Source organism: Vanessa cardui, chromosome 5 (assembly GCF_905220365.1).
Source record: "Vanessa cardui chromosome 5, ilVanCard2.1, whole genome shotgun sequence".
In the NCBI taxonomy this organism is placed as follows: domain Eukaryota; kingdom Metazoa; phylum Arthropoda; class Insecta; order Lepidoptera; family Nymphalidae; genus Vanessa; species Vanessa cardui.
The window spans coordinates 13,352,606-13,369,626 of record NC_061127.1 but is presented as its reverse complement, the minus strand read 5'-3'; the positions used below and the strand labels follow the sequence as shown (position 1 = coordinate 13,369,626).

General features: G+C 34.9%; 1 protein-coding gene across 1 annotated transcript; it reads right to left on the bottom strand.

The window, feature by feature from the left end:
• Positions 1-383: 383 nt before the first annotated feature.
• On the bottom strand, positions 384-16,737 carry LOC124529835 (protein cortex). Its single transcript, XM_047103757.1, has 9 exons — positions 16,591-16,737; positions 5,188-5,307; positions 4,128-4,314; positions 2,983-3,143; positions 2,656-2,804; positions 1,320-1,530; positions 977-1,175; positions 718-861; positions 384-579 (listed from the first exon to the last, which is right to left on the bottom strand). The coding sequence occupies exons 1-9, from the start codon at positions 16,735-16,737 to the stop codon at positions 440-442; spliced, it is 1,458 nt and encodes a 485-aa protein (XP_046959713.1). The 3' UTR covers positions 384-439.
• Between the last annotated feature and the right edge of the window lie 284 nt (positions 16,738-17,021).

Below are 17,021 nucleotides of genomic sequence, written 5' to 3'. Positions count from 1 at the left end.
TCTATACATACGGTATACGGTATCTATTCTCTAGACAGCACAACTGACACAATTTCATAAAAATGTTTTAGTTATTGGATTTAATTGTGCACAAGAAAGCTAAATATTATAACTATTCAAAATATTGAGTACCTCTGGTCGAAATTCTCGGATTCCATTTTCTGGGCCACCGTGGCTCTTAAGTAAAAATCTTTTAATAATGATAATTTTTGTACAATAATTTAAACTAATGTGTCACTGTATTGTGATTGGTATTTATTTGGGTTTTATGCAATAGTATGTCAGGACACAAAATCCATCAAACATTTTAGGAATATTGATATGACAATCCATCGGGGTTAACAGAAACGACATTAAAAATTATCAAAAATTTATTGCCAACGAAATATATTTATATCGAAGTACACCCAGTTACTTCTCGACGGTATCACATGTAACTTCACCTGAGGGAGTAGCCCTGCATCGCCTCGTCCAAGTAAACAGGGATTGCCGAAAAACATTTACATTTAGTCTTCGTCTTCCTTTTGTCTTCCGGGAGAAAGTTCCAGATGATCAAGTCCTCATCAGATGTCGCTGTGGCTGAAAAAAAGGGTAAAGGGAGCTGTAAATGATACGACCCACTGTAACAACCATTAACTGCGTTGGTAGTAATATTTTCCATACATTAACTAAAAACAATGATTCATTAGAAAATCTTTGGTATGTATCATGTATTACCAAGTTTTGTCCCATCCGGACTAAAGACCATAGTCCGTACGCGGTCCAATCCACTACGGCCCTCTCCCCACTGGTCCACTACGGTCTCAGGGTCACTCATCACAACTAATTGGGAGCATGTTTTTGGATGTAGTATTGCCCTGTCTGAAAAATATCAAAAATTATTTATTTTTCAGCTTACTGTACAAAAGCGACGTAGGAACGTAATTTTTGATTATTTGTATAATTTTTTTTCCAATATAATAAAAATAATTATTACCAGAATTCCACAAGCTGATTACTAGCTCGCCAGTTCTTTGACTGAAGAGCATAGCGTCCAGACTGAATCGTTTGGGGCCAAGCGTTGTTTCTCGGACTTTTGAAGTCGGAGCATTCCACAGAGCAATTCTCGCTTGAAGGTCTGGCGTCACCGCTCCGACACCTAGTAACGCGCTCCGCCACGGGTGCCAAGTCATTGTCTGAAAAAGTGGAATTGTGTTGTCATCCGTTATAAATTATTTTAATGATTTACATAAATATGAAATTTACATTATATAAGTGTAAATAATGGCTCATTAAATTTTCGTAAAATATAATAGTTTAAGTTAAGACATATATCGAACCCGTATCGTCCAGTTCGAATCGAGACTCGAATATATCTCCAAGGAGGGCCACGTGAGCAGCAGCACGGCGGCAGAGCTGACCGCCGTGACGGCGGCGTAGCGCGCGTCGGGCGACACGCGCACGAGCAGGATGGCGGCGCGCGCCGGCCGCCGCCAGCTCAGCTGCTTCGCGTCGCGCCCGAACGACACCACGCTGCCCCACGAGCAGCCGCTGCGAGGGAGACAAGTGTTCGTCTAGATAATACATTATCATGCGCAATTTTACAAATTAGAACATCTAAGAGGAATCGAGGACAGATCCGTATAGTAGTTTTGGACGACCTCCATGGTCGAGTGGTGCACCGGTTTTCATGGATACGCCACTTTGAGGTCCCGGGTTTGATTCCCGGCCGAGTCGATGTAGATTACCATTAGTTTTCTATGTTGTCTTGGGTCTGGGTGTTTGTGGTACCGTCGTTACTTCTGATTTCCATAACACAAGTGCTCCAGCTACTTACATTGGGATCAGAGTAATGTATGTGATGTTGTCTCATATTATTATATTATTATTAATAGCTAAGTATAGTTACAACTAACGTATATTAAGAGCTGCGATTGTCTAGTCATTAGAACACTTGAATCGCAACTCGATATTGCGGGTTCATATTCAAACAAGTACTATAGAATTTTCGGGTGCTTAATTTGTGTGTATAATTCCTTTGTAATAGGTTTAGAACATGCGAAGGCTGTGAGAACAAGCCAAGTCAAACCTTAGGCTACGATATATTCTCCTAAGGTAGAAGAAGACGTGCTTTTTTATTTTATGTAGTTACTAGGTGTGCCCGCGAACTTGTACGCGTTTGAATTTAAGAAACAAAAAAAATTTAGCCTAATTAACTCTATATTATATCAGTTTTGTGCCAGTAAAATTTCCGTCAAAATCGGTCCAGCCGTTCCCGAGATGAGCCGGATCAAACAGACACACACAGAGAGAGAGAGACAAAAAATTCTAAAAAATGTTATTTTGGTGTATGTACCGTGTATACATACATATGCATTGAGTAAAATTTTTTTAAATATTACAAACAGACACTCACATTTTATTATATGTAAAGATAAATAAATTTCAGGATTGACCATTGAACATGGCACTCATTTAGATCTCACTTCATAAGTCGTTGAAGTCAACAACAAAGGCCTTTATCATAATATTGAACTTAGCCCTCATTTCACATTTATGTTTTTCGATGGGTTATACATATAAAAGTCAGTCTTCTTAAAACTAGTCGTCAAGTTACCATAAGTTGTATATTCAGTAATCAATAAAGATATTTTTTCTTACAAATTCATAACTTACGTTACAAAAGAATTCCCTGTTGGACTCCAGTCGACCGCAGTGATGGAGCAGTAATGGTTGCTGGTGCTCAGACAAGGACAGAGATTACTTGACACTTTTTTACTCAAAGTGTTGTTGTGAATCTCCACTGTATTCATATCGGTGCCAAGCTAAAATTTAATTACAATTTAACTAGCAGCGGGTCCCGTCTGTATGAATATTCATATTCTCCATTTATTTTATTTCGATTCAACATCGACTGTCAATAAGGTTTCACATTTCAAAAACTGTTAAATCGAATAAATTAATTGATGTCACGAGTGAATCTTACGCTGCATATATACTCACGGCTAGTAGTTCGCCTCGAGGGTCAAACTTACAGCACTGAATTTCATATTGGGTGAAGCCCTGACTGATGAGACTTTGACTCCTCCAGCTCCATTTGTGATAGTTCTTACCCAGGGCCGCAACCAGGATATTGTCGTTACTCCAATCGAGGAGTTCTGGAACTTAAAAGGAAATATTTAAAAATATACCTGCTAGGTGATAAGATACCGTGTTATTTATAATTGTAAATGTAATGTAATAAATAGTGAGTAAAATATTATATGATATGGACGGACTAATTCGATGGGTCATACGAAGGCTTGATGGTATATCGTGGCCTACTTTAGAATGTACTTTATAAAGCGTAAAATTATTTTGTGTAAAAATTCTCGTGTACATTAATAGTGGTTAAATATATTAAGAATGTCTGCCCCTATATGTCTCTGAATTTTAAATGAGCACTTCTTCACAATGGCGCATTTGCATAATATTCATGATTGAGTGCTACCGAGTAGTTGTTCAAAATTCAAATTATTTTTTCGACTAATTGTCGTAAGTGTGAGGTATTTTTAATAACACGAGTTAATTATAAATTACATTAAATTTCTGAACATTAAATATAAATTTAGCTTAGTCGGCCTTTCGTAAGAAGATTTTTCTGTGGAAGAAATGTTTACGTAAATGAATAATTGGTTCATTTTGAATGCAGAATGTGTTTGTCAATTAAAAATTAGCGGTGAACTTCTCCGTCTAGTAGGATTAAAGTGAATTAATGTAATTATAAAGTTTTTTTATGAAATTCCAATTCAATTAAATATATATGTTTGTAATTTTAATTACTCTTCGTGATCTATTTATTCATTGGTCTCTGAATGTATTTTTCACAACAGACAATGTGTTAACACACAACTTGTACATTTCTTTACGTGATATGTTAATTAGCGTTCCAATTTGGACATAAAACGTGTATGAATGTATGAACGTTGATCTTTAGAACCACCACATATCGAGATCAGAAAATTAGTGCCAAGTAAAAAAGTGATGTAATGCAAGGCAAGCATCTTATTGTTCATATGAACTGAACGTGCATTATTAAAACGTTTAGTATGTACAGAGCTAACCAGCTTAATTACGGAGTGCTATGTGTGATACGTTAGAATACTCACAAGTAGCGTAACTGTAAGTGGGTAAGTCTAGGATACTATCCGCAGAGGAGAGGTAGCTCTTCTTCCGCGGTATGCAAGGCCAGGGTCGGATCCATTGTTTGTGAATACCGTTCGTTTCCTGCGGCTCGAAATTGAGCGCGTCGTCCAAGTAAATTGCGTATTTCTTCTGTTTTAAATGTTTCCCAAACTGTAAAATATGTTAGTGTATAAAGACCGATTGCGGTTGAACCACAGGCAGTTAAAGGGCTTAGGAAAGCTTTTAAACATATTCTATTTTATAAAATATATGCTATATATAATTCCTACTTAAAACACTATTGTTTATCGTTTCAATTATTTATCATATTTTTTGCTGAACCGAGACGAGCCGGTAGAAAAACTGAACCGATGGTTGCGGGTCCAAACCCAGACAAGCACCATCAAATTTTTATGTGCTTAGTTTTGTTTATAATACAATTCATGTTCGAAAAACATCACGTGAACATCCATATATTCATCAAGGTGCATTGAGGCATCGTGGTGTTTGAGCTTTAACCAAACCGAGAGGAGGCCATAGCCCACTATTGGATCACTTCCTGGCTTTAATTACGGATTCAATTATTGTGTGTCTAAGTCAAAGTCATTGCATTGAATGCAATATTGCATCTAATGACCTTATTTATTTTGGAAAGCCTTTTATGTAGGGATTGTTTAACACTAGCATTCGAGTTGTACGATGTGGATAGATGTATTTAACAAGAAAACTTTTAACAAGCTTAAACTATAATTATGGGTTGGTCCTCTTTGACTTTACTGGAACAACATAGCATCATATTAAATGAAATCCATCCTAACCTCTATAAAATATATTTCAGTATTGAAAACAAAAGTTGCTATTGTAGTTCTCACAATGTCCGCGAGATGGCATTGTATCCGTTTATATTTAAACGTCCACAGTGCAAGATCGTGGATTAGTACGATTAGCGTTAGTAAATGGAACGTCATGTTATCTTTAATTTTATGTTATAGACATTAAAATGTATTGAAGAATTTAAGTATAAAAAACATGATTATTGATTACCCAAACATCGCTGTTCACAGTACTATTACAACTGGCGTGCCAAGAGCGACGCCTCCGTGCCTCACCGAAAGAGTCGCGAGGCGCTACGAATCTGTCTACGCGATTCCGCTGCGTATTTAACTGAAAATGCATACATGTCGATTTGTAATTACCATTCACTCTTGTAAGGGAAAAAAATGAGACATTACATATTACTAAATGGTACTAAATGTGAACATAAACGAAGTTAATTATAATATGATTTTTACAAAGGTATAAAATTAACTTTATCTAAAGACGTCTGTCTTTGATTAATTAGTTGTCCAAAGCACACACTATTCGGTTTTTATTAATAAGGGAACGCAGTAAAGAAAAAAAATAAGTAATTTCAGTATTTGAAACGATCGAAGTATTTTCTAAATTTGCTTCAATAAAGTACATTTTCATTTGATTTAATAATTGGTTGTACGCACATAAATTATTATTACTCATTCTACCGTCGCCCTTCGCACTGGTGCAATATTGATACTAAATTCACTACAGAATGTCATTATAAATGCATAGTTCTTAGTTTTTTGTGTTTAGATAAATAACAAACCGCTATGTTACTGCATTTTAAATCTGTAACATATTCAGTAAAGTAAAATAATAATTATTATAAATAATTTTAATAACATGCTGTATAGGGCCATATAGATCTATATTAAATGAACAAGATATTTCAGGTACTTCATACAATAAGGATCAATGCTGTTTTGCATAAAATCGCGTGCTTGCAATATAAACCTCATATAAACCTCTATAATTACTAGTGTTTTTTTTCATGCTTGTGCATATAGGTACATATAAACTGTTCCTCTTGAAAAATTCCGTTGTTAAATTTTAAAAATCAGAGCATACACGGGGACAGATCGCGGTAAACGACTTTGTGTTATACCTGCTATGTAATGATGGAACGAAATCTGCTGTTCAGTTTTATTATTTTTACAGAAACAAATAGGCAATTTTAAAATTAAAAAATAAATACTAATATTTGTAATAAAAGTTTCCAATACAGTTACTGGAAACTTGGAAACTTTGAATAGTATTTATTATTATTTCAATACTAACATATATTACAAAAGTTGTTTTGCAGGAACTATGTAAAAGTAATACAGAGAGTGGACAAGGCGAATCAATATAATGATGTATAATATTTTTATGATGGTACTTGATCTCGTTTGAGGGCGGTGTAATAACGTTATATTATTTTATTGTAAGCTGTAAAGCGGATATTTTAATACTACAGATGTGAAATAGTTTCTTACACCGAAAATTCGCTGTCAACCTTTTGATTTATAATCATGTCCCTTGTCTTGTCTTTGCACTAGTTCACCCTCGACATTGTATAGTAGCAATGTGAAGCATTGCTTTTTGTCACTTAAATAACTGTCATATGAGTGCGACCCCATCAGACGGCACAAAATGGATATCAGTTATTTATAGAATAATTAGTTTAATGCATTTTTACTTTAAGGACAATTTTTTTCTGTTAACCCCAAAAAGAGAAAAATTTAATTATACTGTAATACCTATTAAAGACAATATTATATACATATATATGTATATACAATATTAACAACTCGAAAATTGTTGCATTGTATGTTTTATTTTATATATATGTCGTATTCATATTCATTGTAATTTAGATATATCACCGTATACGTACCTCATAACTATAAATAATGAATACGCCGTCAATGTTTATCAACGGTGGTGACCACTTGCCATCAGGTGGCCGGCCCATTTGCTCGCCCGCCAACCATGTGTATAAAAAATATACATATATATATTTAATTTTTATCTCCATAATACTATTAGTGTCATAAGAAAAGTATGGTTATTTTGTGTGCCCTTTTGTATGTAATGTCATAATCAACAACACCTAGTGATTATGAACATTAAAATTAACGTCCATACAATGTCTTAGAACAAGCATGTACAAAAATATTGTCAACAACTAAATATAATTTTTAAATTACACCGTCATTTTATTTTATTATTGATATCAACCATTTAACCGAGACTTATTGGAGGTGTCTCAATAATTAATTGGCTAGATCAATTGGGTTGTTAACAAAAACCGCTGGATCAGTATCTGCTGCTGTCGAGTTTTACTTTTTATCTATGTATAATTTATACTATAGTAAAAGATTAAAATAAACACTGTAAAAATACGAGTTAAATGTAAAAAGGATATCCTTTAACGTTTTTTTATTTCAATGGACAAAATCAGCGTGGCTCCTATAGCTCTCATCTTATACTTATTACATGTTCAAAAAATGCTAATGTTACCGTACAATAAAGTTATTTAAATAATAAATTATATAGCACCTGTATGCTAATATATTATTGAGGCGTTAATATAAATAAAAACAAAAGAGCTAGTCAAACTCACATATCATCACTCTTTATGAGAATTTTAGTATGATACTGAATACAAACCCATCTGATAACACCCTTAATAAAAGAATGAGTATAAAAAGTCAATTCATATGTTTTACGAGGCAACACTTACATTATGTTTACATTAATATTTCATTGTGCTGCGTTTAACTTAACAGTACATAATTGCAGTGAGACGTCAAGTGTTAAGACGCTAATAATATTTAGTTTGTAATCGATTAAGTTCTTTGAACTTTTGGTTTTATATATTAATTTAGTCCAAGTACAATGTTAACGTGAATGGATAATATCAATTTATATTTGTGCAAGACCTCTTGGAAATTAGGATATTTTATTACAAGTTGAGTTTAATTGAGGAAAAAGCTGAAGCTGATTGTTTAGTTATAAGTTATGTATTAAAATAATCTATAAAGTAATTTCATTCTGCCTAAAATTTTTGCTCATGTAAGTTTGTATGAACAATCATTATAATAAAATTAATCAGTTGTTTATACAGTAGAAGATTTAGGATAGGATTAAAAGAGATAATTGTTTTGTATACGAACATTATATTTTATTAAATCCGTCTTAACGTTAGAATTTGAATGTGTAATAAACACTGTCTCGTAATATACGATACGACAACAATACGAATAATAATATTCATAATGTAACTAATTAATTCCACATTTCTTTATCTTATAAATGATTTTAATCAAGTTACTCACAGTTTTTTTACCAAATATCGTTCTATCCATTGCTTCTTAGTGTATTATACACATTTGTGTTAAACTTAAAACAACTTCACTTTTCAGTTTTTAGTTTAAAACTAAAATTTTCAACGGCAATAGTTTGTGATTTATTTGAAATCTATCACATTTTATCTCGAATTACCCTCCATAAATATTTTTCTTATGTATGTAGATTATTTTTTACTTTAGATTAAGATAATCTATGTATATAAAATATCGTCTTTTGCATAAGTAACTCGACATGTGAGATTTTTTTTACGACTATTGTTGCTTTCTTTCGTTTGAGTTTATTTAATTTGTTTTCTATTATATGTATTATTTCACTTCTGTTTGTTGTACTGGAATTATATAATATGAAGGTATTGAGCAATGTGTACCTTCGAATATGATAGTCATTTTCAACGTAGCATAGCTATATTAGCTTCCCAATATTCAACAATTAGTGACAGTCACTGACGTGTAATAAAGTGAATTAACTTTTATAATCTAATGCCTATCATTGATTATACTTATAGATATACCTTAAGGATCTTCCTTACAAAGGAGGCAGCAGCTACGTGCTCGTGACTAGTTCTGCTAGTTAATTAGATGATATTAATAGATTGTTCCATTATTTTTTTTTATTTTATGAAAAAACGAGATGGTAAATTATTTTCTTGACATACGAGAAAAAACAAAACGCCATCATTCAATTAAGAGTAAAAACTGAGCATAAAAACTGTCAAGTGCTAATCAGATTCTAATGAAACAGGTTTCGTAATATTGCGATAGAAAATAATTTAAATATGGTGTCTAATAAGGTATATTGTGATAAAAACAAATAACAATTTTATAGAATTATGCATTTTAAAATCAGACCAAAACAGGTTTTCATTTCAGAAACTAAACTTACTATATTGAATAAGTCACATGATGCTGTAAAATTATATTTTTTCAATATTCATATTTTCGCCCCAAGACGGTTTTGTTTCAAAATCCATGAAGTAGCTTAGCAGCAGAAGTTATTACTTACTTCAGAATATACCATACACAAATAATAAAAATAAGGTTAATTAGTAAAGGGGTTCATTAATGTAAAATGAATAGTCAGTTACAGTCATTCTTGCTATTTATGTAAACTCCACTCCTTTACTAATTAGTTAACTTTTAATTATAAAGTTTAGTTATCTTTAAGACTGCGCTTCTTACGAATGTTTTAAACTATAAATAACGTTTCAAATAACTGCACGTAATACACGTTGAAAGAAAAGTTTGTAAAAAAATAATTAATGAATTATAACATTTACATATGCGCTAATAAACAAAATAATATCATGTGACCGTATTTAATAATATGAGGAATTTTGACGCACGTAATTTAACGAGAAGTGAATACTTACTATTTTTAGAATTTCTATATGTTAGTCTTGGACATTTTTGTTAAATGATGACAACTCATCAGACACAAAGCCGCCGTCTAGCTCCGTCTGTATGTCACCCACTTCTTAATCTCTCGGTGGATTTTTACACAGTTTTTAGTAATGAAAAGATCAATAATAATCATTATTATTTTTATAACTAGTAACCAGTCCTTGCTTAATGCGTGTATACTAAGGGTCTACATAAAACATTTATATTATGGTATGTACGTGTCTGTATTGGTGGGCATATTTTTCTATAATTTTAAACATTATATTTCGGCTAATTTACACAAATATCTTAAATAATTTCACACAAACATACATATAAAGAATTATAACTCCATCTATTAGTGAAAAATGTTTGCTTGTTTTTTACTTTGTAGTAATTTGTAAAGGTTCGTAATATTTAGTATATGCAAGTAGTGTACAAGATGATGATGACTTTGATGATTTTTTTATCCAATAAATTGTCCACTGTCACACTGATTTAACCCTTTCACCGCCAGAGTCGGATTTATCCGACAAAACATTTCGGGCTCATTCCGCCTGAGTCGGATTTATCCGACACAAAACCCGGTCTATAATATATTCAATTTCTAAAGGTATTATGATGTTTTAGCCTAAAATACATATTTATTTCGAAAGTTTATCTATTCAACCTTTTATTTAGTCTTATAATTCACATTTACTATACCAAGAATCAAAATAAAATGCTATTTCATTACGGTAAATTTACTTATATTATTCAGGAGAAAATGCATTGACTTCCAACGCCTGTGTCGTATTTATCCGACCGTAGTGATGAGACATAATGTTAGAATTTATAAGATATGGGATATTTATTAACAAAAATATTGTATTAAATACCAACTTATTTAATAAAAAAAGCACATTAAGTTATTGTTATTTAATAACGCGTTGTTTTTACTCTGTGTAAATGTATATTTTTCTAAGGAATTAGCGATTTAGTTATTTCTGTATGGACAACTATAAATGCAAATTCCCATCCCTAGACTGTGTCCATTTTGCTAACATAGCCAGCGCCTGTGTCGGATAAACACGACCGTTCATGACGTCACAACCGTATGGAACTTTCAATTAGAGTTTTTGTAATAGTTTTATGTTCCTGTTTTAATTACCATGACGACTGCTGAATAATTAATACGAATTCTAGAAGGTGATTACGATGACGAATTTGTGTCAGACGAAGATTTTAATATTGATGAACAGTAATTATAATTTTTTTTTAGTTTTTTTTAGTCTTATTTCAACTGAGGTAGGGTTAAAGCCTGCTTTATATTTCGAGGAGGACATGTCAGGACATATCCTCCTCGAAATTTGAAATTTGAAAGAATTTGAAATATGGAGTAACCCGACGGTGAGTAAGGTGACCAGAGCTCCTGGGGGGGTGTTGGGCAATGCGCTCAAGCGCCTCAAGATGCTTTTAGTTTTTAGTGTTACAAGCTACGGTTTTCACTTACCATCAGGTGAGCCCTACGCTTGATTGTCGACTTAGATGTATAAAAATTATAACAATAATTGTAATGTATCATTTTTTAAATTTTCATTCAGTAGTAGTAGAAGGGTATACTGTAGTAGGTAAGTTGTTAGTTAACCAAGCTCGTAAATACAATATCAATTCAATTCAATTCTTAGTTTAATGGCTTGTAGTTGTGCCGGCAGGGCACAGATTATTTCGCCAATGTCACGTAGGATGGAGAAGACACGAATGAGATTGATCGGTACGGTTGAGACACTAAACTCAATTGAATTTTAAAGTCAAGAATAGTAGTATTAATTTCCTTGTTAATCCTTAACCTAGAACAACACAAACATTAAGAGTTAATAATAAGATAATTAAAAAAAAAAATAGTTGTTAGTATTCTAAACTATATGTGTAATAAAATATGAAAAATTGGACTATTCACAACTTAATTTTATTTAATTTGATATATTTACATAAGATTGAACAAAATGGACTAAACACAAACGTCAACAAACATTCAACATTTATAGGGCGAGGGACTTTAGGAGGGAGGATGTCATAAATGGGACGAAGAAGTTTAGGGCAAAGGAACAGGATATGGGTTGCAGAGCCTTCGTCTAGGCCACATTCACACAGCGAGTGATCACGAACTCTGATTTTTGCTAGATGAGTAGGTGTGCATGAATGGCCGAGGCGTAACCGACAGATGGTGGAGGTGACCCAACGGTCAGCGTGCCTGTGAGATGAAAACCAAGGTCGCCTCGGAATTTCAGGTTGTAACGCCGAATAATATTTACCCTTGACCAATTTTGATGAAACCCAAAAAGAATTCCAGGATTTAATCATTTCAGCTTTGGCAAGAGAAAGCAAATCCTGAGATGTGTTGGCAAAATGCTCAGATGTACCAGATTGGATAGCAATCTTAGCATATGAGTCTGCCATCTCATTACCAGATATAGCTGAATGGCTAGGAATCCAGACCAGCAGGACTTGTAGCCCTTGTTGATGACAGGACAACAGGGCCTCTCTGATCTTAAAAACGATTGAAAGTCTTGATCTGCTACGAAAAGGATTCTCTTTAATGGCTAACAGACAGCTTAGTGAGTCACATAAAATAATTGTTTGCTGAATATTGTGTGACAGGGCATACTTTACGGCTTCCAGTAAAGCGATGGCCTCACCGGAGAATACAGAGGTTTCGGGGGGACATTTAAATAATAGTGCTATTTTAAATTTAGGAATCCAACAAGCTGCACCAACGCAGCCGGTCGGCGAGAGCTTAGAGGCATCAGTATATATAGGGAGATGATTAGGCCAATTTTGATGAAAAATTGTTTGAAATTGGATATTAGCATCAGGGGAACCTTTTACGAGTCCAAGATTTGTTATTACCGGAGGATTATAAATAAGTGCTTTAAAGGAGGTGGAAAAAAGAGGATTAGAGGGAAAAGTGGTAAGTGGATGGGGGAGTTTGGTATACTTGAGGAAACTGTTTAATAGGAATGGGGATGCCGGATTATCTGGGTTACAAAGGTGGGATAGTTTGTTTAATCTAATCAGTAGAGGATGGGAGGGTAGCTGTAACAATCTGATGATAAAGCGGTCACAAAGATATTGCCTCCTTATCTGTAGAGGAGGGTCAACACACTCAACCTGCAGAGCATTAGTAGGGGTGGATTTCATCGCACCCAATATAATACGGAGACATTTATATTGTATTTTATTTAATTTTTCTGAAGCTGATTTATTAAAAGGATCTAGAACGAACAGTCCATAGTCCAAATGACTACGAACTATTGCGTTATAGATCAATTTTAATGTATAAGGGTGAGCTCCCCACCAGACTCCAGACACTGCTCTAAGGGCATTAATAGATTTTTCACATTTCTTGGCTATGTAATCGGAGTGAGAAATTCCGTTCAGTTTGTAATCGAGAATTATACCAAGAAATTTTGTTTTGTCTACAAAGTTAATGCATTGACCCTCATAAAACAGATCAAAGGCAGGAATACGTCTTTTTTTCGTAAAAATCACTGCTTGACTTTTGGCTATCGACAGCGACAAGCCATGGTCACAGAGCCATTGGGATAGGTAATGCAAAGCAGAGTTTAATCGAAATGATAAATTTTCAACGGAACTTGATCTATGATATAAAACTATGTCATCAGCATACTGGAGGATGTTACAAAAGTTGTTAACAGACAAATCGAGGTCATGAGTGTATATGCTATAAAGCAGAGGACTGAGTACAGAGCCTTGAGGAAGACCTTTCCAGACGAATCTGGGGGGAAGTGAGAGATGTTGGTGTCTTACCGTTATTGATCTGCAAGTTAACAGATTACATATGAAATGAACTATCCTCGGAGGAATACTCAGCTGTTGCATTTTCTGCCTGAGCAACGGAAGAAGGACATTATCATATGCAGAAGATATATCAAGAAAGATTCCCACAAGGTACTCTCCTTTAGCGAAGGCAATTCGAATGTCTGTTGTAAGTATGCTTAGACTATCAATAGTGCTCGACCCCTTCCGAAAGCCAAATTGAGAGGGAGCAAGTATGTTTCTGCTTTCCATTAACCATTCCAGGCGATTCTTCAAGAGATGTTCAGTGATCTTTGCCAAAGTAGATGATAAAGCTATAGGTCTATAAGAATTGAAATCGGAAGGGTTCTTACCCGGTTTAAGAATGGGAATAACAATTTGTGACTTCCAAGATTGCGGGATGATTCCTTTGATAAAAACCGAGTTTATAATATTTAAAAAACAATGTTTAGCTTTATCATTCAATTTGGAAATAAAAGAGTAAGGAACGCCATCTTCCCCAGGTGTCGAATCGGATAAACCATTTAATGCACATTGAAGTTCGGAAAAAGAGAAGGGGGCATCCATTTCATCCAAAGTAGATGCTGGCGTAGAAATTAGAAAACTGTCCTCATATGGGACAAAAGGGGGGGCAAGCTTATCAGCAAAATTGTTAAGCCACTCAGAAGGAGTATTTGAGGTAGGGTTGTCAGAGTTAAGGCAACGGCGGAATTTTTTAAGTTGGGACCAGACTGCAGAGGAAGAGGAACGAGGGCTCAGGGATTCACAAAATTGAATCCAACTGACTTTTTTCTTTTTAGAAATCAGTCGTTTTAATTTGGCGTCGATTCTCTGATACTTGTAAAAATTATCCATAGACATACACATAGTGTATGTTTCTTCAGCCTCTAGTCTCTGTTCAGTTAATCGTTTGCATTCCTCATCCCACCAGGGGGTGGAAAGCAAATGATTTTTTGAGATGTGTTTTTTGGGAAAATGGAGATCAGCTGCAGTTAAAATACCATTAACGAAAAGGTCGTAGCAAAGGATTACATTTCGATAGTCTTGCGACGCAAAGAGGGAGTCAATCATGTCGTCAACAGATTCAGCATATGCAGACCAATTAACATGTTTTAATTTATATTTTAATAAAGGATTTGGGTTGGAGTATGGGATGGATCGGTTATTTAAAGAAAGGAGGATAGGGAAGTGGTCACTACCAAAAGAGGATGATAAGACATTCCAGGATAATTGAGAAGCAAGGGCAGGAGAGGTTAGGGATAGGTCAACAACGGATTTTGGGTTTTGGTTGGGGTATACTCTACGTGTTGGTGAGCCATTATTGAGGATGCAGAGGTTTGCATCATCAAATATGTCCATCAACAAGAGAGCAAACGAATCAGAAAAATGTGAACCCCAGGAGGTATGGTGGGCATTAAAATCACCCATGACAAGGATAGGATGAGGGAGACTAGAGAAGATGGCGGATAAATCGGGAATTAAAGCGGGATTAGGGTGAGGGATATACAGGGAGAGAAAAGAGATGTTGAGGGCTCTGACAGCAACAGCATTAATATGCTGGCTGGACAGGGATAGAGGGATTTGGGAAAAGGGAAGGGAGTGCCGGATAAAAATGGCACTCCCGGCATAACCATCACTCCTGTCATCCCTCAAACAGGAGAAGCCCGGTACCCGAAATCGGGATCCAGGGATCAACCAAGTTTCAGAGATGGCAATAATGACAGGTTTATGGAGATTAATTAGAGAGAGGAGTTCATGTTTTTTAGGCCGGACGCTCTTGCAGTTCCATTGAAGGAAGCTGATTGGGGCCATTTTTAAGGATTGAGAATAGTTGACCTAAGTCTTGAGCAACGTTGGACGGTAAGGGGATATCATTACAGGTTGAAATAATGCTTAGAAGAATCTTCGTTAACATTTCCAAGAAGTTGGGATTGTTATTTACGGGGAGAGAAGTATTTTGGTTGAGAGCACAACCATTGGGAGTAGTAGAGGGACAATTGCTAACAATGGATTGGTGAGCCTGTTTATCGTATCCTTTTCCAAGCGGTGATCTTGGGCGAGGAGTACTTAAAACAGTCTTACGATAGGATCTGATAGGTGAAGGGATAGATTTGTTTGGGATAGTTGGAGAATATATAGGAGGGGTGAACATCTCTTTTGCAATCTCTGCATAGGATCTACGAACAGGAGGGAACCGTGAGGATGCTTCTATATATGACACATTGTCTTGGGACATAACAATTTTTATGGATTGTTGGCGTGAAAATTCAGGACAGTCCTTATCCGTAGTAAAATGAACACCTGAGCAATGTAAGCAAGTGGCGTTATCCTTACTTACATCACAAGACTCACCTGTGTGGGATTTGGAGCACTTAAAACATCTAGGTTGTGATCGGCACTGAGTTTTTATGTGTCCATAACGGCAGCAGTTCAGGCATTGGATCGTAGGAAGTTTATACATTTCTACAGGTAGGGAAGTATGATAGGAAAACACTTTATTGGGAAGCATTTGCCCCCTAAATGTGATAACCACAGATTGGGTTGGGACCCATGTGATAACACCATCAGTAAAAGTTTTCCTGTTAAGGCGTCTGATTTTTAAAACTTCACCACATCCAGAGGGAAGTTCGAGTGATGATGCTAATTCATCCATTGTCCAGTCCACGGGAATACCCTTAATCAAACCCATTCTAGTAATATTGAAAGTCGGTACAATAGCTTTGTATTTACACATTTCAATAACAGGGTTTGCTAGAAAGGAGTTTGCTGCCTTGCTTGTTGAAAACTCAACAGATATTTTATTGCGTCCTACATTTTTAAGACCATCGTTAATAATACCACTAATTTTGTGAGTATGTAGAAATTGCCCAAATTTGATAGCCCGTATAGTAGTTCCTGAAGCAGGATCAGAGACTTCCCGGGACACATGAACAATGAAAGGGCCTTTGTCACTGTCTAAATAACTTTTAGGGCCTTCAGAGTAGGAAGGATGGGTATAAATCGTTTGGATGGAGGGAGTTGCGGTTGTGGGATGAATTACCGTTTTCTTTGTGTTGGAGTCGGAATTAATCGAATCATTAGTACTTTGTCGTTTACGAGAAGGTATAGAAGGAGAAGAACAATTGTCGGGAACTAAATCTACTGAGCCACCTGGATCAGGGGGTTCGGGAGGAGTATCAACCTCCATTATAAAACTTAAAAACTACAGAATATTAAAATACAGCAAATACTCACAATATGTATAAATGTTAGTAACACCACTAACCCAAATATCAACTAATAGTACTATTAACAGTAAAATACACTACAAAACTAAACGTAAACACTCAAAATCTCTTAACACGTGTGTTAACCAACACTAACGCAAGCGAAAAAAAAAAACAAATACAATATCATTATTATAGCGAAATATCGACATTGACATAAAAAAATGTACCCACAACCCTATTTGTTGTAGGTATTATTTTATTG

Coding starts and splice junctions, on each gene's coding strand:
- LOC124529835 (XM_047103757.1), bottom strand. CDS start 16,737: ATGGAGGTTGATACTCCTCCCGAACCCCCTGATCCAGGTGGCTCAGTA. Junction 4,315..5,187: donor CTGTGAACAGCGATGTTTGG/GTAATCAATAAT, acceptor CATATTTTACAG/TTTGGGAAACATTTAAAACA. Junction 3,144..4,127: donor CACTTACAGTTACGCTACTT/GTGAGTATTCTA, acceptor TTTCCTTTTAAG/TTCCAGAACTCCTCGATTGG.